At 35.4% G+C, this 24,578-nt stretch overlaps 1 protein-coding gene across 2 annotated transcripts in view; it reads right to left on the reverse strand.

Annotated features, from left to right (window-relative positions):
• The window catches only part of LOC145686363 (uncharacterized), a 154,458-nt gene that overhangs the window by 46,306 nt on the left and 83,574 nt on the right, over positions 1 to 24,578 (reverse strand). For both annotated transcript variants that reach the window (XM_081759626.1, XM_081759625.1), the window contains 4 exons: positions 21,965 to 22,222; positions 12,041 to 12,256; positions 11,042 to 11,264; positions 6,416 to 6,531 (listed from right to left, as the gene is read on the reverse strand). In XM_081759626.1, the coding sequence (XP_081615752.1) occupies positions 6,416 to 6,531; positions 11,042 to 11,264; positions 12,041 to 12,256; positions 21,965 to 22,222 (813 nt within the window). The remainder of the gene's footprint in view (positions 1 to 6,415; positions 6,532 to 11,041; positions 11,265 to 12,040; positions 12,257 to 21,964; positions 22,223 to 24,578) is intronic.

Consider the following 24,578-nt stretch of genomic DNA (forward strand, 5'->3'; position numbering starts at 1 on the left):
AGTGAACACAGCACAGCAACTCGCTGGTTCCAAAAATTTCGTACACGTTGTAAAGACGTCGAATATCATTCAAGGTCCGACCGATATACGAAAATAGATTTTGAATTGTATAACACGCCATTGAGGAAAATCCATCCACGAACACACAACGATTGTCATATGAACTCAACATGTCCCAGTCTACTGCAGGACATTACCTTCACGAACTCGGGAAGACAATCAGGAGCTGCCGTATTGTGTTATGAGTTGATCCCAGTTCAGGCCCAGAAGAGAGAGGATGTATTCCGACAATTCCTACAAAATTCGCGTGATGTATGTTTACACAAACGGATTGTCACATTGTCAGTGGTTGCTTTCTCGAAATCGGAATGTGCAAAAACAATGACTGAGGAAGGACCAACTTCCGGAACCGTTCGTTAACTGGAGCCTTTTCGAGGATGATCATGTTCTGTGTGTGGTGGCACTACGAGGGTAACCCTTCTAGTTCATTCCTCACGATCGTACAAGCAATGCCGACCTTTGTTCCGAACATTTGAAGCGGATATATGCTGCAATACGCTAAAAAATATCCTGCATTGGTGAACCGAAAGCGCGCCTTGCAACACAACAACGCAAATCCATACTCAGCTTGAAAAACGTAAAAAGAATTCAGGAGTCTGACTGTATTGAACTGATGCCACATCCGGCATACAATCTTGATCTTGCTCCTTCGGATTACTATCTGTTTCGGTCCATGGCGCACTTCCTGAAAACACTATGCCTCATCAACCAGTAGGTGGTGGGAACAGCAGTGACTGATTTCTTTGCCTCTAAGGAAGTGACGTGGAATCGAGGAACTGATAGGAAGATGGCTGCACAGGGGCTATACTTTAAATGTTAACCTGTTTTCATTGTGCTGTAATAAATACAGGTATGTTGTATACCAGAATATTGCACAAATTACGACTCACCCTTATAAATAAAAATCTTTTTAGCTTAACGTCCCACGTTATGCCCTTTAGGCTAAGGGAAATGGACGATGATGATGGAAGAATTGGTGGAAAATAAAATGAAATCTAAGTTTTACGTTCCACGATTGTGCCGGCTAGACTAAAGGAGATGGATAACGAGAAATGAATGAAATAGTGGAATGAAAAAAGTGGGAGGAAACGAAAGAACCCCAAGAAAACTCACGTACACGGTGTTTGTCCACCACAAAGATCACTTGGCGCGAACTGGGATCGAACCAAGGACTCCATACACCAGAGGTGAACGCTCTACCACTGAGCCACCGCGGCCCGAAGAACAATCGGTGGAATGAAAATGTGGGAGGAAACGGGAGTACTCAAGAGATAAACCACAGAGACACAATTTTGATTTAAAAAATTCGATTTTTATTTAGTAAAGTTTTTGAGAAATCAAATATTTTTTATAATTATAAAAGGAATCTAGAATTATGTTCTTACAGCTGTAAGTACTAAACCAAAATGTCCAGCTAATATACAAAGTATTATAAAAATGACAATGTCTTTTAATCTTATAGTTTGTTCTTTCTCTTATAATGTGTTTCACTTTCTTGTAACTAAAAACCGCCAGTAATAGCGCATCATATGAAGATTCTATCTACCTTGACACCTCTGCTCGATTTTCTGAATATCATGATGGAACTTTCATTTTGCTCGTCACACACAGCTCGTAAGTTTTCGGGGGAAAGTCTAGGTGAGAATATACGAACTGAATTTTCAATCGAGCTGTTCATAACTCTAACGATATTTCCATTAGTCTAAATCTTACATGCACAGGAAGTAGCAGGCAGCACTCTGTGGGAATTTACTAAAGAAACATACTTAACATTGTGATGTTCTGCTGTATACTTTTTCTCAGAGGCCAGTTTTGCACAATGTAGTGAGACTCATACCTTACTGTCCCAGAGGAAGAAAGAACCTTAAATTATCCCTGTAATCGTAGCAATATAGTAATAACCTTCCAATCTCCACAAGTTTGCCAGCAGTACTTGTAATAATGATCTCTATCTAATAACACAGACTTACTGCCACATGATTCCTTCTAAAAGAGGTAATTAGTCCTCTTTAAAAATTAAAATCATCAGTACACAAAATTTCCTGACATTTCCAGGTTTTCCAGAATTTCCCTGACATTTCCAGTTTTTTCAGGTTTTCCAGGTCGCTGGCAACACTGTGTGATGTACAGCAGCGCATACAGAAAATAAAATAAAAGAAGTATGCTTTATTCACGACTAAGAATTTTAAGCTTATTTTTATATCAAAAGGTGTTTCCAATAGAGTATGGAGCATGAAGATAATATAGTGAATCAGACATTACGGCAAAACTAAGTGATTAGCCTAAACCTTATAATGTACTAAAATACAATAGAGATACATAATTTAACATCAAATTGAAAGAAAGTTTTCTTGCTTTGATATGAGAAAATTCCTTTATCGCATTCACGTAGTCCAGTCAACCAATTCGTGTTCTATTGACTATCATCGCTAGACCACTCAAGAGTGTTTCCGATACAGAAGAACGTAGACAGTTTTTAATAAGCTTAAGTTTCCAAAACTTCTTTCTCTACTTGCCACTGTTACTGGTAAGGTTAACGAAATCCTAAGTGCAACACTGACATTGGGAGCAAAGTCATGTTCCTTAATCAATTTTGAAGTCTCTTTTGGTGAACATTTAGGCTTAATTATAGCGGATAACACTTCTTTCAGTTCGTCTTTCAAAGCACTGGGGTTAATATCTTTAGATTCTTCGTGTGTTGGCTGGCAAGTTTAGTACACTTTTCAGACAAAAGTTCAGGTGGCATATCTTTAAGATTACTTATATCGTAAAGAAAATCGAAATACTCGCTGTTATGTTTAAGTTGCTCAAACCTTTCTCTTACAGCTAACACAATCACGTCTAGAACTTTGTAACAAAAATCGATCTTATATCTTATTTGTGAATCTTCAATAGCTTCGTCCTCTGCCTTGTTTGAAACTGTCTCTTCTTCTTTCGACTTCGAGCATGCACTGTGTTACCTATCCGTGGATCATCCATATCTAATGATGATGCCAACTTCATCGCATGAACTACGTAAGATTGAAACTTTGCATCATTTCTTCTCCTCTCAAAGTACTCCGATATATTTTCAAGAAACCCGACTACATCCAACACATGAGAATCAATGCATTGGAGGACTTTTGCTTACTATGTTTATGTGGAGTAAAAAGTCATACCAGATAACGAGTGAGCAAAGTAGCCACGCAGCTGGTTTTGCTATACACAGAATCGTGGGCGACCATTCCATCTGTTCTATCGTCGCTACTTATTTGAAGTAAGGCATCATAAACCTCCCCTATTTGATATCTAAGTTGAGTCAGAGCATCAATTCGGCCCTCTCACCTTGTGGTGCTTAATGGTTTTGAAGTGAGACTGCTAATATGTTCCTTTAGTATGGCCCAACGTTGAACTGACGCAGAAAAAAAAAAAGTCATAAACATTTTTAACTATACAAAAAATGAAACGGTGTACTGAGATGCTGTGGCTGTATCGTTGAGACAAGATTTAGTGAATGACTACCGCAAGGAACATAGAAGGCTTTGCAATTTATTTCTTAAATTTTTTTATGAATACCTGAATGTCTGCCTTTCATATTGGAACAATTGTCGTATCTTTGGCTCCTCATGTCTTCGATACGAATGTTAATTTCCTTTAGCTGTTTAATTATTACTTCTGTGAGCCCTAGACTTGTGATATCTGTTACCGGTACGAAACCAAGAACGAACCAAATTTTTACAAGGCATTCTCCATTACTGTATGCAATTTGTACAAAACGAACGATTATTGTCATTTGCTCAGTAAATTGGTTAACAACTCGTTGCTAGAACTTAAATATCTCTAGAAGCTGTAGGCTAGAACGGCTTACCTCGAGTGGGAGTGTACCTTTTGCATACTTAAAGTGGAGCGTTAGAACACTACTGAATAGAAAAAAATAAATAAATAAAATAAAATAAACCTTGATAGTCTTATCCACCCTAGCTGAAAATTTTATCTACGCCACTGCAAGGGAAATACTGAACGAGATACCTGTGGCTAGTAGTTTGATAATTGAAAATGAAGGAGAATGCTCCGAATTTCCTGAGTGAATATTGTCCCGAATGTGAGTGAAGTACGTTCAATTACATTCTCATGTGAATACAATTTTATTTCTCCATGTGGGCCTATTACGAAATATTATATTTTGATAGTATACTTTCCTTTTCCAAATTTTGCCGCCCATTAGACTTGCCACCCTGGGCGATGGCACGGCTCGAACCCCCCCTCGCGCCGGCCCTGTGTATAAAGGAATATTTTTCATTACATACTAATCCGAAAATTGTTCATTTGTGTTCATGAAAAATGATATTCTAGTACTGGAATCTAGTCATCTCCATTCCTGCAATGCAAATCAAAAGCTTGATGCTTAGTGAGATTCATATCACTATTGAAAAATTGATCAGGAAAGAAATAATTCTTTTCATCTTCTGGTATATAGTTTGGGTTAAAGAACATGATGCTCCGAGTAATTAATCTGTCTGTTCTGTTGGAGAGGATTCTTATAACTTTTGGAAGTAGACTAATGACTGGAGTTCAGGTTCATTAGTATCGATTTTACAGTGGATGAAAAATTAGTGTACTCAGTATTAGATTTTGTTCTTTTCGAATGCCCCCTTCCCCTTTCGGTTAGACAGAAATATCAATCAGTCTCCATTATCGAGAAAGCAAAGCTTGACACTCAAGCACTTAAAACCATTTGTCGGAGGGACTGCCGAAATCGAAAATATAGTTTTCATAATAAAGCACCATTTTTGCCATTTTCCATTGGCCCAGCTCATAGATCAATAAAGTGATAACATTCGCTAATGAAGCACATCTCTTTATCATGTTGTATGCAGTTTCACTAAAGTGCTTTGAAAACTACAAACAAGTTGACAGGTCAAAAGCACATGCAGATTTGTTTAGAAGAAGGGAAAATGAAATCTTTAAGTTTTACGTCCCACGGTTATGCTGGTTAGGCGAAAGGAGACGGTGATAATGAGAGATGAGTGAAATGGTGGAATGAAGAAAGTGGGAGGAAACGGGAGAACCCCGAGAAAACCCACGAGCACGGTGTTTGTCCACCACAAAGTTCACTTGGCGGGGGCTGGGATCGAATCCGGGACCCCGAGCACCAGAGGTGAACGCTCTACCACTGAGCCACCGCGCCCCCCTTAGAAGAAGGGAATCTACGTCATATAGTTACTGCGGTCACTCAGCGAGGGTCGAATGATAATGCCATTTTAGCAACAGTGGGTGGACGGTTTCCTCGACAATAGACCTTAACATTCCAATGTTGCCGTTTAGTAAACGCGTGTTTTCAGAAGGAAAGAAGCTATTTCAGTCTTTCGTTTCTTTGTGCGTGGAAGTGGTTAAAAAAACAGACACACACACACAGATCCCCTCCTTCTCAACATGCACGAACTGGGACAACAAACATATCCTTTCATTAATCTAAACAAACTAATATTAAGAGATTTTCTTTTTCGTTAAGACTCACAGAGCAGTTCCAGCTGATAACTCACCGGCATGCGCACGAAATGGCAGCCACATCAGCCGAACATGCTTTTTCTTCTTAGTTGCCTACACAATCACAACTTATAAGGTAGGAAGAAAACTCTTACTATGTTGCTTTCGTCGAAATAGTTTCTTGAGGTGGAGCAAATGTGTCTGCTGACGCCAAATATACATCAAGATACGTTATAAACAGAACAAGGGAGAGTGGCAAACAGATGCATTCGGTGCGTTTCTCTACGATGATTATGTCTTTAAAAATACATAACACTTACCGTTTCACTTTCGTCATATTCTCATACGGATCAGAAAGCAGCGTTTCCACCTGTTATAACATTTCAAAATGAAAATGTTTTCCTTTTTTCCCTGAATACATATATTTTCTTGACTAATTAATTCGATGTTTACTAAACTTTACAGAGTTATTGGTGATAAAACAGTATTTTTATAAGGCAATCAAAAATCCATGGGTAATTTTCTTCTGTAGTAACGGATACCAAATTAGTGGAAGAAAATGGGGGGAGGGGAGGGAATTCTGCTGCGAAATTTCACAAGTTCACCTCAATTTCAGCTAAATTGGTCGTTTTATTTAGAAGTTCTTTGACAGCATTTTTGAACCAACTGAGATTAATAAAATAACGTATAATTCATTAAATTACGATAATTCTTTAGCAAAGACAGGTAATGATGCGAAAATACCTGTTTTCCACAAAAAATATCCGAGTATGAAATGAATTTTAATAATTTACTATAAAACGAGTTCATTTCCTTAATAGTATATAAAACTGACTTACTTCCGTCTATTTTAGGCAATGTGACAATAAATGAATAACATAATATTTACCAAAACAAGAAGCTCGAAATGTTTATCTTCCGGTACATATGCTTGTATTCTCAACATCGAGTGCAGAGTTATATCCACAATTTCCTTTCTCTGTCCTGCCAGGGTACTACCATATGCTGAAAAACAAATAAATAAAATGATAAAAATGATCAACATTTGCTGCTGTACACTAATCAGAAATAGTATTCCACCACCCCTTATTCTCTAAATTTCAATAACCTAATACAAATATTGTTAAAGACAAGTGATAAATCCCTTTTGTTAACAAAGATGATTTACAATGATAATCTTGTGTGTGCTAGCACGTATTCGATGGTAAGCAGAGTTCGAATCGCTATGCAAACGTTGATGTAATGCATCTCTCGCTGGACTGTGATTGTAAAAATAGGGCTTTCCAGATGCTGACTGAATTCTGCAGATAGTTGTGATAATTCTTTGTGACAATCCTCTTTAATGTTCACTGATTCCTCTCACCTAAGTTTGGTTTCCGTTCCACGATTTCGTTTCTCTGATGCCTTGCCACGTGATTTGCATGCAGGTATCACCTTGGATAGTATTCCTCTTGTTATCTCTAACCCACTGGCAATTTTGGATACACTTGCTCCAGCAAACCGCGCATTCTTACAATTCATCCTTTGAAAATCAGAGAGATCTCTCATTTTACACCACCACCGTTTGATCTATTGGACATACGAATTTGCAGCAAATTGCCTCGTGCACTACTGCAAGGTTCCCACAGACTTTTTACCTGACTAAAGTTTACCTATTTCCATGACAGAAATGTCTGAATGCGGTTTCCACCATCCCTCTTTAGCCTTCTAAATACTCGCCTTTTAATTGAGTCCTATTTTTATTTCACGCTACAAAATTACGGATGAATGTTATATAATATTAAGAAACGTAATTTTTATCTACATTTTTTTCTCTCTATACCCAACGCTGAATACACGACAATCATAACACATAAGTTCAGTATCACTAACTCACATGGACTGCATGTTGCAGCACATGTGTATATCCATTATTTTGATAACTACCTATCTCTTTGTATATCTAAATATTGCGTCATCAAGAAAACTGATGTATCCCAGTTATAAAAGCAAATGTCGCAGTGCGTCACGCAAATAGATAGCTACCTCCGTTATCGTTTGTCTGCCGGATGTTAATAGATGCTGATAGCGTGCAAGTAATTTGCCGATTTAAACTATTGTGATCCTTTAATTGTAACTAAAAGAATTATCGTTTCAATTTAACTATTTAAAATAGGGAAAGGGCCGTAACCATATTTACAAGTGAGTACTAATATTTGTGTATTTCTACAGTAACATATTGGAACAATTTAGCTGCAACTTAAATTGTATTTTAACTGCTAACCAAGATTATGGAACACATTGCAGATTAAACTCTGTAACAACTGACTGAATCTAAAGAACAAACATCAATTATATCACAATATGAACCTCGATGTGCTCCCACGATGAATTTCTTCCTTCAAATTCTCATCGATATTCAGGCAAAAGTATCGATTCCTTTCATCGGGATGGTTTTCAAGTTTAAATTGTGTTAGATATTTGTCTATCACATATTTGAATATTCTATTTCAATGTTAATGCAACACTTACAACAATCTGTGTGTTCTAAATAATTAAACAAACACCGAAAACTCTCTACAGAAAATGCCTCATATACAATATCTCTACTTCCAATTAATTTTTGAATGAATTAAAAGTGCTTTTTAATTCAATATTAATTATTCCTCCCTATTTACAGATTTACCAAATTTATGAACATTATTAACTCTAAGTGAAAAATTGCTTCTTCGTCCATATCCCTATAGAAAACGATATAGTGTTGGAAAATCACTGTATCCAAAACATACTTGTATTCAGTTTGATGATATTTTTTAAATAAAAACAATATACATATATATACGATTTCTTGTACAAAATTTCATGTGTTTCCATATTTAAAAAATCCTTTTTATTTCAACTTGTTTTTGTTCATAATGATGGCATTCGTAATGCTTTGTATCAACCTAATATGTAAAGAATTTTTTTTAATTATTTTGTATCAATACTATGTAACATAATTTCAAACTGCATTTCCATCTTTTAAAAAAAATATATTTCATAATTTAATTTCAATAAAATTATTGATAGTATCACCTTCCAGTCCTTCTTTAGGTTTTCTTTTCTGTAATAAGATTCGAGTTCTCGGTTCTAATGTAATAGGCCTCTTTTCTTTTATACTATTATTTATTTTATTTATTTTTTTTAATCTGAAAGATGGCACGATGCAAAATAGCGAACAGTGTGTTTCGACTTTTGCAGATGTTGGGAAAATCCTGAAATGGCATATCTGTTCTCCCAATATTCCTGTTCCTTTTCTTTGGTGCTAACACTTCTTTTTGTCACGCCAATATACGATTCTTTACTCTCACAAAATACCTAGTTATACCATGTTATACCATAAATACTGTCACAAAGTTGGGAGTGGCGCTGTAGGCATCCGGAGTGGTTCAATATTCCGGTACAATATTTATCTAGACGATAACGAAAAGGAGTCTACATAAGGACAGTATTTCAGCAGGAGGTAGAATGACTAGAACTATAAGATTTGCAGATGATATAGTTCTCGTTGCGAAATCTGGAAAGAAAAAGTTATAAAATTTGAAGTGCTGTGAAGAATATGGGATGAAAATAAATGTTGGAAAGACAAAAGCAAAGGTGACTGGAACAAAGCGGTCGGTATCAAATATAAAAGTAGAAGAAGAGAAATATAACAGGTGACTAGTTTTCGATATCTCGGTAGTATTACTAGTGATAGTAAATGCGAAAGTGAAATAAAAGCAGGGATGGGAATGGTGAAAGAAACATTTGGGGGAAGAAAAGTCCCCTTAAATAAAGATTTGAGAAAAAACTCATAAAAGGCTTTGTATGAAGTATTATATGAGTATTGTACTGTATGAGGCAGAAACATGGATATTACACAAAAGTGATGAAAAAAGACTGGAAGTTTCGGTTTGAAGAAAGAAGAATGAAGAAATTTAGCTGGGTCGAGAGAAAAACAAATGAAAGGGTGTTGATAGAAGAGTGAGGCAGGAAGGTACAATTTTAGATGTAATTAAAAAGAGGAAGAGAAACTGGTTGGGACATTGGCTGGGAAGAAACTATATCATGAGGGACGTATCAGAGGGTATGGTGGCAGGAAAGAGAGGGGGGTGCAGAAGGATAAGTTGATAGATGGTATCAAAACAGAGAAATCGTACTTGAAGACTAAGCGGCTAGCTGAAGACAGAGGAACATGGAAGCTTCTCAATTACGGAAAATAACCTGGCAATAATTACACAAGACTTATTATGTTGATGGTGATCCCTCGGACTGAATGAGATGCACTTGACTGTTACGTCCAAACAAGAACTTGAGTCTTTTTAATTCAGAAAAATTAAATCTAGACGAAGTCTGGAATTAGGAATTATTAAAAATTCTATACGTATTAGATAGACACAGAGCACTACAAATTTCACCATTACAGACAAAAATAGGTTTAAGCAAAAGGAATTTTACTGTATGGAAACACACTATTAAATGCTGTATTAAAAAGGCAGATTAGAAAAAAAAAATAATGTTTTAAAAATAAAAATAAAAAATTACAGCCATTTCTCCACACAAGCTTCGCGTGAATCATGTGTAAGCAAATCAAGTGTTCACCGCATTTGAAAGCAAATAAAGTAGGACCTCACATTCTTAGTTTGCTTCACGCAATCAATAAGGGCAATTCGAATAGGCGCCTCCAATTTTGTGAATGGATTTATAACAATGAACAGTTGACCGATTTCATTGTTTGGTCAGATAAGGCGACTTTTAAATTGAATGGAACCATCAATCGCCACAACTGCGTGTTCTGGGCCACAGATAATCCCCATGTTACGGAAGAACGAACTGACTCTTCGTGGGTTATCAGTGTGGTATGGTATGTCAGAGGTCTTCTGGGTCATTCTTTTTTGAAGGAACAGTGACAGGTGTACAGTACCTTAATTAACGTATGTAAAAATTGTGTAAGCTATTCATCAACTGTACAATGATGGAGATTATTTTTTCAACAAGACAGCGTACCGTCACATTACCATCGAAAAGGATAAAATATTTTTTAAGAGGTTGATAGGCCGACGAGGAAGTGTCGGGTATCCACCTAGATATCCCATCTAATGCCATTAAACTTCTTTCTGTGTGGAACTTTCAAGAACACTGTCTACACCACAAAACCACGTACCCTGGATCCCATGAGAGAGGCGATCGGTACTACCTGTGAATCCATTCCAATGGAAATCATACCACATGCTTGTAGGTCTGTTCCACATCGTTGTCGACGATATATTGCTATTAATAGAGGACATTTTGAACATATTCCACATTAGATGATCCTCAATAATGTTTTCAATATCTTTGTGACTTAAAGAAAAATCATGTTTTGTTTATTTTGGTTCGAGTTATTAAAGTTCAAATAGTGTATACTTTTGTGGGATACCCTGTATAAATGCTGTGTTGTCAGCAAATTCTTTCTTCTATCGATGCACGAATGGAACAAATAGTTTTAACTGTAAAGAAAAATTAATATTTAACTTACACTTGCTGTGGAAATCATGCGTTAAGTTAATTAACACTTTCATAGTTGTCAGCAGTGACTCTCGTATTACAGTTCCAACAGACTCTTTATCTAATGGGTCCATCACAGGATACAGTGGAATTTCAGTTTCACACAGCTTGTAGAGTTTCATTAAAATGTCAATTACAGCTCCATCTGAATACTTCAGGAGATATGTTTGATTTTCTTCATTCTGATTTGTTACCTAAAATAACAAATAAATTTCAGTCAAATATTCAAAGCAAAAACATGCAACATAACTAAGTAGAAGAAAAGTAGAAATTTACAATACATATCCTTTTCCTACGCTACTTAATGCCTAATGTTGCTATCTTTTCCTGTCTTGTTGTAGAAGGTTTAACCTTTATATATATTAAAATACTTAACTTACAAGTATCATGGTAAATATTTGGCTTCTTCAGCGCACTTTTCCCAAAATGAATAGACCTTTAACATTTTTTCTTTTCTTTTCTTGCACTTTTCCCAAAATAGACACACCTTTAAATCCTTAGTTTCTTTCCTTTTCTTACAATAAATTATTCCCTTAATACTATTAAGTCACGGAACGATATACTGACGAAAGAATATTTGAACATTTTACGGAAAACTTATTAGCGATGTGATTCGGGCTGAACAGAAAATCTACACAGATAATAAAAGCAGATGAATGGGATAAAAGGTCTCGAGAGCTATCACGGAAACAATATTGTCTATTATAAGATTGCATCATCTAGAATAGAACCACTGACCACACTTGTACTAAAGATTTAAGTTAGAAAATTTTCTTAGTTAATGGAAACAAGGAGACAGGCTTACTTCGAGATACGAAAACTTTCTCAACATCAATAAGAAGGTCAGGGTTGCTCATTAATCAAGATAATAGCAACAATTTATCTAACTGAACAGGAGACTAGAAAAAAATCTTTACAATAGTAAAGATATATATATATATTTCTACTAAAATAAATAACATCAACTTACATTTTCTAAAACGCGCAAGCAACGATCAACTTTTCTTAATTTTTCAAGATGTGGTCCATCCCATTGTTCCACGTAGTCACCCAAATATTTACAGCAGTCAGAAACTGTATTTATTATATGTTCCAAACCTCCGAGCTCTCGAAGTTCTTCTTTGAACCATTCTCCAGCTCGACGAGATGTCAAACTTAATAATGTCTCCATTGCCAAGTGACCAACCTACAGAAAATAATCAATGTTAACAATAATTATATGAATATATCGCACAATTAAATCGTACCAAAAGCAGCAAACTTTCAAAGATAAATGAATGAAAAAGCCTGGAGATATTTTTATTTCTTTTTTCAAAATTTCACCTTAAAAGAAGAAACAGTTTGTTCTGCCTTGTCTTCCCCATTACAACACTAAAATAATAATGTTTTATATTCTGAAGAAAGGAAAAGAGCACACAGTAGATGTAATAGGTTCTCCACTTTCAGCAAATGGTCTGTAGACTTACTTCCGCAATGTTCAACGACAATATTTTCTAGACAAAGAATAGTAACGTCTGTAATAACTGTATTGAAAAATACAACGAGTAAATTCTGTTCTACGGTACTACTCCTTGCGATGTAAGTATCTGGATCAAATCTAGGCCTCACATGTAGTTAAGTTCCTTTGATGGTTGATTTGAAGTTCTTTCGGTATCCAGGCTGTATGAGACGTGGAACTACAGTTTAACGTGAAATACAAACCACTCCCACAGAAAATCCAACCCAGGTCTCCTGCGCTGAAACGCGTACGTTACCCATATAACCACAAGGGAACTCTAGTAGTCTCTTAGTTGATTTGATTTTCAGTTTAACTTCGTTTCGTGAAAGTTCTAACGAGTGAAGCGATAGCAAGATGCTGCTGTAGATACGATGTGACGAATGAAAAAATACGCTAAATCACAGTGTGTGCCTGCAAAACATGGAAAACACTTTTGCTGTCGTTGTAGTTGTTTATGACTACCTTCTATTGTTAAGAAAATTAAAAAAAATGATATTTTTGAGTTTTACGTCCCATGGTTATGCCGGTTAGGCTAAAGGAGATGGTGCCGACGAGAAATGAATGAAATGGTGGAAGGAAAAAAGTTGGAGGAAACGGGAGAACCCCGAGGAAACTCACACACACGGCGTTTGTCCAACACAAAGTTCATTTGGGAGCAGGTTTTGGACCCGGGACCTCATGCAACAGAGGGGAACATTCTACCACTGAGCTACCGTGGCCCCATCTATTGTTAGGACTTTGTAGCTATATTTGCTTTATGAGGTTACTCTTTTTAAAAATATTGTATCTGAAAATGTATTATGAGGCCTCTTTATATTTTATTTTTTTAACGTAAGTACCGTTTTGAAATTCGGCCGCTGCAGCGCTGTGTAGATACATCTCTTGGCAAGCCACAGACACCTCTACGGGAATATTCGACCGTGTTTACGTTTGTTTGTGAGTGATTAAAATGCCTCCACCGATTGAGAATCCCGCCGACTGTGAAATACACTCTTCGATTCCTTTTCTTAGTGCTAAAGGCGTGAAAGCAGCTGAAATTCATAGCCAGATTAGTGAAGTATATGGGGAAAACACGAACGATGAAATAGTACGGAAATGGGTTAGAGCTTTTAAAGATGGCCGTACGAACTTTCATCATAAGGAACGAAGTGGGCGACCTTCTGTCATCACAGAAGACTTAGTGCACAAAGTTGACGAAAAAGTGAAAGAAAACAGACGCTTTACGATTTCGTTAAGACTCATTTGCGATTATATATAATAGCAAAATATTTTCCAAGTTATCGTATGATAACATCTGATCATATAATATATTTTTCAAAATCTAAAGCAATCTTTCTATTTTCACGGATAGAACCAAACCATATTTAAAGCAAGAAACAGTGTGTCGATTTGTGTATTTTCACATCTAAGCACTTGTCCAATTCTCTTTGATTTGCCCTTGCCCTTATTAGCAATTTGCCATTGTTTATGCCCTTATTAGCATTAATAACTTTCTTACATTTCTTGCAGTGACATTATGTCTATATACAGGGCCAGCGAGAGGGGGGACAGGAGGGGCCAGAGCCCTGGGGCCCGGCGGCTGAGGTTAAGAATTACTAAATGTTGTATATTCTTATTCAGTTCGCTTTTAATCAGTGCGCTCTTTGTGTAACAATTTTTGTGTACTGTGGTCTTGCAAAGAAATTACAGGTGACCAGATCCAAGAACAAGCAGCTGCACTAGTCCAGCGATACCCAAAAGATTTAGGAGATGATCTTACTGATGAACTGCATAGCCTGAAATTGATATATTCGGCCAATTTTGTTGAGAAAACGCTTTCACCATGGGATCTCCTAAATAACATCAGAACTTTGAATCTAGAAACTTTATTTCCAAATCTGACAGTGGCCCTTTGTATATTCGCCACAATCCCTGCTACTGTTGCTAGTGCAGAGCGCTCTTTCTCTCTGTTAAATGGAGTAAAAATGTTACGCTCTACAATGTGTCAAGACAGATTATCAAGCTTAGGCATGTTGGCAGTGGAGACAGAACTTGTCACGTGTACCAACCTGGATGCTATCATTGATGAATTCGCCCTGAAAAAGGCCAGAAAGGGAATTTTGTTGTAACTATACGTAGAAAAGGATACATCGTAACTGTAACAGTTGTCTAGTAGTAATTCATATACAAAATTTCTCCTACAGACAATTACTATCAATATCACGATATTAATCACACTATAATTAATTTGAGCAATATTTCATTGAAATAACTAAATTAGACCTAATGCCTCATGTCTCTAGTTAAAGAAGACTAACTGCATAGTTTACTTCTATATAATTATTTATATCAACAATTTGTGCAAAGATATGCATAGTACAGGGTAGGTTGGATGGTTGAGAAAATTTACTTTCTCAACTTTATTAACTATTTAATACGTTCTCTTTGCATTTCGTTCACAAATTATTTTGTTTTGAGCATTTGATTGAGCATTGGGGAAGAACTTTTGCTATTACAAATAGATAAGTTACAATTTTCTGTATTTTGTTACCATTGTATTTAATATATATATATATATATATATATATATATTCATTTCAGTTTTGAAACCTTCAAAAATCTTAGAACCAACAAGTATAGGGTCTAAACAAAATCATAAATAGTGAATTAATGAGTTTTTTTTTTTTTTTTTTTTTTTTCAGCGAATAGTGAACATAGGCTAGGTTCAGAGTTCTTGTTATTCACTTACTTGGAGATATAGCAATACTGTTTAACATGTAAATTAAACGCATTAACCTTTTCAGGACGGGCAGGGATTTCAAGAAAATCGTAGACCTTTACTTTGGCGGCCCTAGCACCCCTCCTAATTCTTCCATGGGTATGAATTATACCTTGTTGGAAAGCTTATGAAACAAAGATTCTAGTAAGATAACCTTTGAGACTACCGTACCCAACCCGTATAAGAGAAGAAGAAGAAAAAGAAAAAGTAGAAAAAATATATTTTTCGAAATTTGTGAGAGTCTGGCAACACTGTTTCTAGTCGTACGCTAGAAAAAATATTCTGACCTGTGGGCCAGACATTGATAATAATTATATCAAAAAATGAAGGGCAAAGGTACAATAGCTAGGTAAAAAAAAAAAAAAAAATCGGAAGATAGAATCTAGGTGAATCATCCTGTTCCTATTTTCCCGAGAAATTTTCGTCTACCCTTACGTTGGCAGGCTTGGCGACGCCCCTAAATGTCACACATAAACAAACCATACCTCGTTGGAAACCTTATAGAACAGACATTTCAGCAAAGTAACTTTCGTGTCTCTCGGACCAAATTAGTAAAAGAAGAAGAAGACTAAAATCATTTTTTTTCTTCAAAAATACAATTCTTCAGATTTTGTCAGACTGTGGCAACGCTGATATATACGGTACGCAAGCAAAAAAAAAAAAAAATCTCAGATTTACGCCAGACACAGGAGACAATGATATCAAAAAATGAAGGGTTTAGATTCAATAGGAATGGAGGCAAAAATTCTGAACACCGAGCCTACGTGAACCATCCTGTATTTTTTCGATAGATTGTGGTATACGCTAACATTGGCAAGTCTGGCGATGCCCCTAATTGTCACAAGCATATCAGCTATACCTCGCTGGAAACCTTATGAGACACCCATTTCAACAGGGTAACTTTCGTGTCTCTCGGACCAAACTAGTAAAAGAAGAAGAAGACGAAAGTCAAAATTTTTGCGAAAAAATCTATTTTTTCCAAATTTGACCGACTATGGCAACGCTGTTGTTTCTCGTACGCAAGGAAAAAAAATCTCACATTTACGCCAGACATTGGGGACAATGATATAAAAAATGAATGCTGTAGGTGCAATAGAAATGGAGGAAAAAATTCGGAGCACCGATTCTGCGTGGATCATCCTGTATTTTTTTCGATAGATAGTGGTATACGCTAATATCGGCAGGCTTGGCCACGCTCCTAATTGTCACAAACATATCAGCTGTACCTCGTTGGAAAGCTTATGGAACAAACATTCCAACAAGGTAACTTTCGTGTCTGTCGGGCCAAACTAGTAAAAGAAAAAGAAGACAAAAATGAAAATTTTGGGTGGAAAATCAAGTTTTTCAAAATTTGTCGGACTATGGCAACACTGTTGTTTGTCGTATGCAAGAAAAATAATTCTCACATTTACCCCCGTTATTGTGAACAATTGTGCAAAAAATAAACCGTGTAAGTGCAGTAGGAATGCACTCTTACTAACGGCAGAGAATAAACTCGCATTGGTTCACCTAACATTGTTCGTCGCAAGATCATTGCTTTTCTTTCCTTTTGCTTCGTCAGGAAGATTTTTTTCTAAAACTAAATAACTTGTCAAAGGAGGGAGTTGAAAGAAATGCATATTTACGACCCTTAGGTTCAACTGATAGCTACAGTTGACTTTGACCAAGCTAAAAATAGAACGGTGCGTTCTGAGGTGATAACTGTTTTCCTTTCGCTCTCTCTCTCTCTCTCTCTCTCTCTCCCTCTCTCTGTGTGTGTGTGTCAGTCTGTTCAATAAGTTATCTTGTTGGAATGTCTGTTCTATAAGCTTTCCAACGAGGTATAGCTGATATGTTTTTGACAATTAGGAGCGTGGCCAAGTCTGCCAATGTTAGCTTATACCACAATCTCTCGAAAACATACAGGATGATTCACGTAGGGTCGGCGTTCCGAACTTTTTTCTTCACTCCTATTCCACCTAAACCCTTCATTTTTCTACATCGTTGTTCCCAATGTCTGGCGCAAATGTGAGAATTATTTTCCTTGCGTACGACAAATAACAGTGTTGCCATAGTCCGACAAATTTCGAAAAATTTTAATTTCCCCCCAAAACTTTGACTTTCGTCTTCTTCTTCTTTTACTGGTTTGGCCCGAGACACACAAAAGTTACCTTGTTCAAATGTATGTTCCGTAAGCTTTCCAACGAGGTATAGCTGATATGCTTGTGACAATTAGGAGCGTGACCAAGCCTGCCGATCTATCGAAAAAATACAGGATGATTCACGTAGGTTCGAGGTTCCGAATTTTTTTCTTCACTCCTATTGCACCTACACCATTCATTTTTTTATATCGTTGTTCCCAATGTCTGGCGTAAATGTGAGATTTTTTTTCCTTGCGTACGAAAAATAACAGCGTTGCCATAGTCCGAAAAATTTCGAAAAATTTGATTTTCCACCCAAAATTTTGACTTTCGTCTTCTTCTACTGGTTTGGCCCGAGACACACAAAAGTTACATTGTTGGAATGGCTGATCTATAAGGTTTTCAACGAGGTATGGTTTGTGTGTCTGTGATAATTAGGAATGTCGCTAGGGCTGTCAACGTTAGAGTACATTACAGTGGATACTGAATAATATACAGAATGTGTCACGTAGGTGTGGGGTTCTGAATTTCTTTTTCCATTTGTATTGAACCGATGGGTTTGACTTTTGTGTATCATTGTCTCCAGTGTCTGTCGTAAATGTGAGATTTTTTTTTCTTGCGTACGATGAATAATAATGTTGCCAGAATTCCTCAAATTTGAAATATTTTTTTTTTGTCTTTATAAGAAAATATACAATAAGAAAAAGGGTAAATTCAATACCCCTCCTATTCACCCCTCTCAAGCCCAAAAGTCATGAACTGGGTATGGCTACTTAGTATGTTCATTTGTCTCTATGGATGCCATTTTTTATCCTTGTAGCTCCATCAGGGGGGTACCTCCCCCCAAATTCTGAAGGGAGAGAGGGAAAACTATAAACACCCAACTTTGCCCCCTCCCCCTTCACGGCGGGACCCATTACATGAATGATATACACAGGGTTAGAAAGTTCCATCCTTTCTGAAGAGATACATACCAAAATCATATCTCTAGGTTAATTAGGAGCTGAGCTAGAGAGGTTTGAATTGCTGGCTCAAGGGTTGAGCCGTTCGTCCTGAAAAGGTTAATGATCTAATAGAGTTCAAAATAAGCCTTAATGTTCATTTTAGTTTACCTCCGTCCTAAACGGTAAGTACGTAAAAAAGTTATAAGGGAACATGTAAGGGGCCCGGGATTGCTCAGCCCCGGGGCCCGCAACTGCTCTCGCCGGTCCTCTATATATATATATATATATATATATATATATATATATATATATATATATATATCTGGCTGAAGCTTGACCTTAATTTGCACAAACTTAATTTTTGTTATTTTTTAAATTTCTAGAAAGAGCCAGAAACAGTTATTGAACTTGAAATCTATATTCAATGAAATCCTTCACAGAAAACTCAAAGAATAAGCAATATTAGGCATATAATATAGACAACACATAACAATATAGGCTCAATAAATTTTGATGAAATGGAAACCTGGACTCCCAAACGAATTTCAGCCCGTTCATCTTTATCACATCTTTGCATTAAGAAAGACGCTTTCTGCTAGCTCTTAATAATAATAATACCAAAACGATAATAATGAAATTACCTCACATTACGGTAACGAAATCCCAAGATTAATTTTATGATGATCTAGAGATGCAAGGGCTCGAAAAAAAAACGGCTTTAAAAAAAAACTCGTTTTTTTCTGCTTGGGAACTTTTTTCCGAAATTTTGCTTTTAATTGATACAGCATACTTTGTTTCGCTTCTCTACAGCACAAGAACTCATTTGATTAGTGGTTGATGTACATAATATAGAACCTCTAAAATAAACCATGAATTTCGAAAAGATTTTTTTTTAAATTCTTAACATATTTACATTATGAATTCCAAAGGATTAACCAATATATATAATATTTTTTTAACTTCTTATACACAAAAATAAGTACTTTTTTTTAAGAAAAAAAAAAGATACACAAATAACTAGTAAAACTGTATGTAGTAATTTTACTTTAAAATATCACACACCCTCTTTTTGAAACAAAAAATAAAACATGAGAGAAATGCATTTATATGATAATCTTAAAAGCTGCACATCAAGAGCTTGGTTTCGGGTGGTTTTGTACATTCTTGAAACTTTCAAGTTTTAACTTTCATATACATTGTATGAACATTTCGAACAAATTTTTCATTCATTGATCACATACGTAATAATGTTACCACCTATCATGTGCTTGGAATCTGCAAAATCGGTAAAATTCCGAATTCTATAGTGCACTGACTGTTTCTTAAGCTTATTCAGAATCGGGAAAGTACCAAATTTTCTGTTAATGAATCATATGCGTAATAGACTGTTCATCTGATCGTGCGTTTTCCTAGACTTATAACCACCATCACGGTTTACCCAGTCCTGAAGGTTTCTGGATTTTTAACAACAGGAATTCAACATATCATTACAAAACTTTTTTAAAAAAAGAAAAAAAGAAAAGAAAAACTATGGAATACATTTAAGAAGAGTGGAAAGAATCAATCGCTGTTCCAATTCACAAGAAAGGCGACAGCACTGAATGTAATAATTATCGAGGCATTTCTCCTAACATTCTATTAACAAGATTGATTCCACACACAGATGAAATTATTGGAGATTATTAGTGTGGATTTAGGGAAATCAATCAACTATCGACCAGATATTTACTATTTTATAAATACTCGAAAAGAAATGGGAATATATTACCCAGTACATCAGTTGTTTATTGCTTTTAAAAAGGCTTACGACTCGGGTAGGAGGGAAACATTGTACAATATTCTTACAGAATTCGCAATACCAAAAAAAGCTAGTTAGATTAATTAAAATGTGTTTAAATGAATCCCAAAGTAAAGTCCGAGTAGAAAAATTCTTGTCCAGAGCTTCCACGTCGACAATGGCCTGAAACAAGGAGATGCGTTATCGCCATTATTGTTCAGCTTTGTTCCAGAGTACGCTATAAGGAAAATTCAAGATAGCAACCAGGCCCTAGAGCTGAATTGTATTCACCAGGTTACGGCGTATGCTTGATGATGTAAAGTTAACAGGGGATGATACGAGAACAATAGAAAGAAATGCAGAGAAAACTAAATACATGGAAGTTCATCGGGATCGTAATATGGCAAATTATGGATGCGTTAAAATATCAAATAACACTTTCGACAAAATGAATACTTTCAAATATCTGGGATCGATATCACCAGACCAAAACCAGATCCACAAGAAATTAAATGTCGACTGAAATCACAAAATTCGTGTTATTATTCAGTTTAATGTATTTTGTCGTCGAGAATTCTGTCGAGGAATTTAAAGCTTAAAATATATAAAACAATAATCAGGCCTGTTGTGTTTTATGGTTGTGAAACATTGTGGCTTGAGGGAAGAACACAGACTGAAAGTATTTGAAATTAAAATCCTGAAACCTGATTCAACCCCGAATTCGACCATTTTGACAAAAGTTTTTCTCAATTGTATCTGTGAATGTAGAGATAATGCGTGTACTGTGAGTTCTGGCCATCGTTTTTAAATCGTTGTTATTACTAATTATCAGCAGTGACGGATTTGCGAAGGGGGTTAGGGTGGGGATGTTTTACGGGAGAAGCTTGTACCCCGAAATTACAGAATTTCTAAAACAAACGAAATATTTGTTATGCCTTTACTCATAAACTTAAGCTCTTCTCAAATAAAAATTAGTCATTTTTAGAAAAACTAAACATTAATAAGAAAAACCCCTTCCAAAATACTTTTCTAAATCCGCCACTGATTGTCAGTATAAAATGGTCTTCAAGGTTGTATCCGGAAGGTTATTGCTGAATATACAAACAAAACGAAATATTAGTTATGCTTGTACTCAAACTCCCAAATAAAAATTAGGAAATTTTAGAAAAAACAAACATTAAGCAGAGAAACACTTCCCAAAATACTTTTCTGAATCCGCTACTGATTATTTGTATAAAATGGTATTCAAGTTTGTATCCGGAAGATTACTGCTAAATCATTGCACAGCTACAGTATAACAAGAATGTGGAAGTACGCTTTGACAGATATACTGACAAACGTACGCTCTGACGGATATATTGAAAACAAAAGTTTAACTTATGTGCTAGAAGCTCGAGTAGGCCTACTAATCTCTAGGAAATGAAACACGGATGACTAAAAAGAAATGATGTCGATAACTCAGAAGTTAAAATAAAGTTAAATATCTTCTACAGTTGCCCTCAAATACTACGTACTTTATGTTTACTTTAATTCATAAAATATGTGATCCATCCATCATGATGGTGAATTCCAGAGCGAAATATAGCATTTAGGTCATTAAATCTTATTTAACTTTAAAGTATACTGTGCGAAAGCTACATAAACAGAAAAATAATGAAAATGAAAATAAACCAAAATTTCCAAAATTCTCGATTTTTTTCCCCAAAAGCCGGCTTTTTATGTGCAAAAAACAATTGATTCAAAAAAGCCGGCTTTTTTGTATCTCTATGATGATCTTATACACTATAATTTACTTACCGTGATATTATCAAGGTTCAGATGCTTTGCATGCCCTTGACTCTGTATTTCTGCACAAAGCTCTCGAACTTTCTGTTTATTTTTTTCAAGTTGAGTTCCAGTTATTCCACAATTAGCTAGTTCATCAAGAGCATTTCGATTACTTGCATCTGTTTCTAACAGATTTAACATTAATTCTAAACTGTCTCTATCAAGATCCATATTAAGTCGATCTTGACTTAAAACAAACATTACAGTAGCAGTGCACAAAGCCAGACTCTGAAAAAGAAAAAAAGAAAAAAAAGGCATGCTATTACAAATTCACATTAACTCTTAGCCATTAGAGTTACCTAGTAAACTTTTCCTTTGCAAGTGCCATAAAATAACACCAAAGCATCTATTTTTTCTGAAAAAAATGTTTCTCTCTCATCATCATTCAAAGTACATACGACAATGATAACTAATACTGGTACTGAACTTTGTGTAGCAGGATTTTTGCGAGTTAGTTGCAAAGGTCATCCCGAAATTAATACATTCTCATATTCTTATCGCATTCCACAGAAACTCCGCATACATGTACAACGGGCATACTAAAAGTAATGAGCAACATACATACATACAAATACATTACACCAGCGTTTCCCAACCGGTGTGCCGCAGCACACTACTATGCCGCGAATGGGCCGCTGGTGTGCCGCGAGGAAATGAAAAAATTATTAATTATATAGAAACCTAATTGCAAGGCAGGAAATATGTGTATTTAAATTTCACATTACTATGAACCTCTACAATGAAAAAATACTGTAATTGTATATTATTGTACATACATTACTACTACATAGATTGTATTTCGAAAACAGAATTTTATTAATATTTAAAATTGTGACGTATATTAACCATGTTAATAAGTTATAAGTTTCACACTGTGTTACTTATCTGTTAATTTTTAATGTTGAAAAAAGTATTAATTATCATTGTTATGACCATTAATGTTTCTTTATTGTTACAGATTATTTCGTAATTTGAAATTTTAAAATCTCATTCTATCCTTTCGACAAAGCAAACACTCATACAAATTACCGCAATTCTGTTTTAAAAGTACAAGAGATTTGTTTGTTCGTTCGTAATTTAGTGATCTTCCTTGTGAAAGGTTGGATACATTCTTCGAAAAAGAAAGTGTATTTTTTAAAAGACTGAGTTCTATATTTCATTGGAATTGTTTTTTTCATTTTTTTATTTGAATGAAAAGTAAGTATAATGATTTACGATGGAGGAAAACCAGTGATCGAGCTTTATTCTTTGTGAGGAGGAGGTCAGTAATCAAAGAAAACAAATACGACGGTATTTTCTATTTACAAATAATAATAATAATAATAATAATAATAATAATAATAATAATAATAATAATAATAATAATAATAATAATAATACCTATGAGTGTGCCACGAGAATTCAAGTTAGACCCGTAGTGTGCCGCAAGTTGAAAAAGGTTGGGAAACGCTGCATTACACACACAATTAATTATAATGCTAGTGATATACGGTGTTCATTGGGCAAAACACTCCAAACAACAAAGATTCGTCTTAGACTGTAGAAATGTATCATTCGTTTTTCATTATCATTTGGCCATGAAACAAATGCTTGAGAGATATACAACCCCTGTATACAACTATGTTGTGTTGAAATATATATCTCATAAAATATGTTGTTTTAATTTTTTTTAATTTCAACACTTCCAGTGTACCCCTAAAAATGTAATAAATAAATAACGGTCACGTTTTTTAAAATATTTAATTAGAACTGAACAATCTACACAAAATTTGGAATCGACCAGCGAAAACGGCACGTTTCTAGCACTTGTGGTTGTCGAGATCTCATGGTCGAAAGGATTGTTGACAAACATATAAACCTAATATTTTAATCTATCTATTAAAATGCTACAATAGCAATTAAAAGCGCCCGAGCTCCAACGTATAACTATGGCTTTCAAATCTTTCATTTACGGTTATGTGTGATTTCAAGTTTAACAGAGACAAACATTTTAAGTACGAGTACTTTAAATAAATCAGTTAACTAGATCTTTTTCATAAAGTTTATGATATAAAATTGTTGTTCAAAGCCTTTGTATTTTAATAAGCCTTCTCTAAAATCAATGCACATGAATTGTGCTTCCATCTTCCGAGTTCTTTTAAACTATATGTTGTGGAAATTTATATGTTTGTGGCCAATCCTTTCGACAATGAGATCTCGGCTCTAGAAAGATGACGTTTTCACTGATCGATTGGAAATTTTGAGTAGATTGTCCAGTTCTAATTGAATATTTTAAAAACATGGTCGTTATTTCTTTATTACATTTTTTAGGGTACGCATGGAAGCGTTGAAAAAAAAAAAAACTAAAGCACCACATCCTACGCGTTATACATTCCAACACCACGATGTTGTATATAGGGGTTACATATGTCTCAGGCGTTTATTTCATGGCCAAATAATGAAAAAGGAACGATAACCATGTCTCCAGTTTAACCAGTAAGATGAATCTTTATTTTTGGAGTGATTTGCCCCATGAACAACATATATAACTGCGATTATAATTAACTGCGTATGTAATGTATTTGCTTATTACATACTGCATGGA

The sequence above is a fragment of the Thermobia domestica genome, chromosome 5, assembly GCF_964235325.1.
Source record: "Thermobia domestica chromosome 5, izTheDome1.hap1.1, whole genome shotgun sequence".
NCBI lineage: Eukaryota > Metazoa > Arthropoda > Insecta > Zygentoma > Lepismatidae > Thermobia > Thermobia domestica.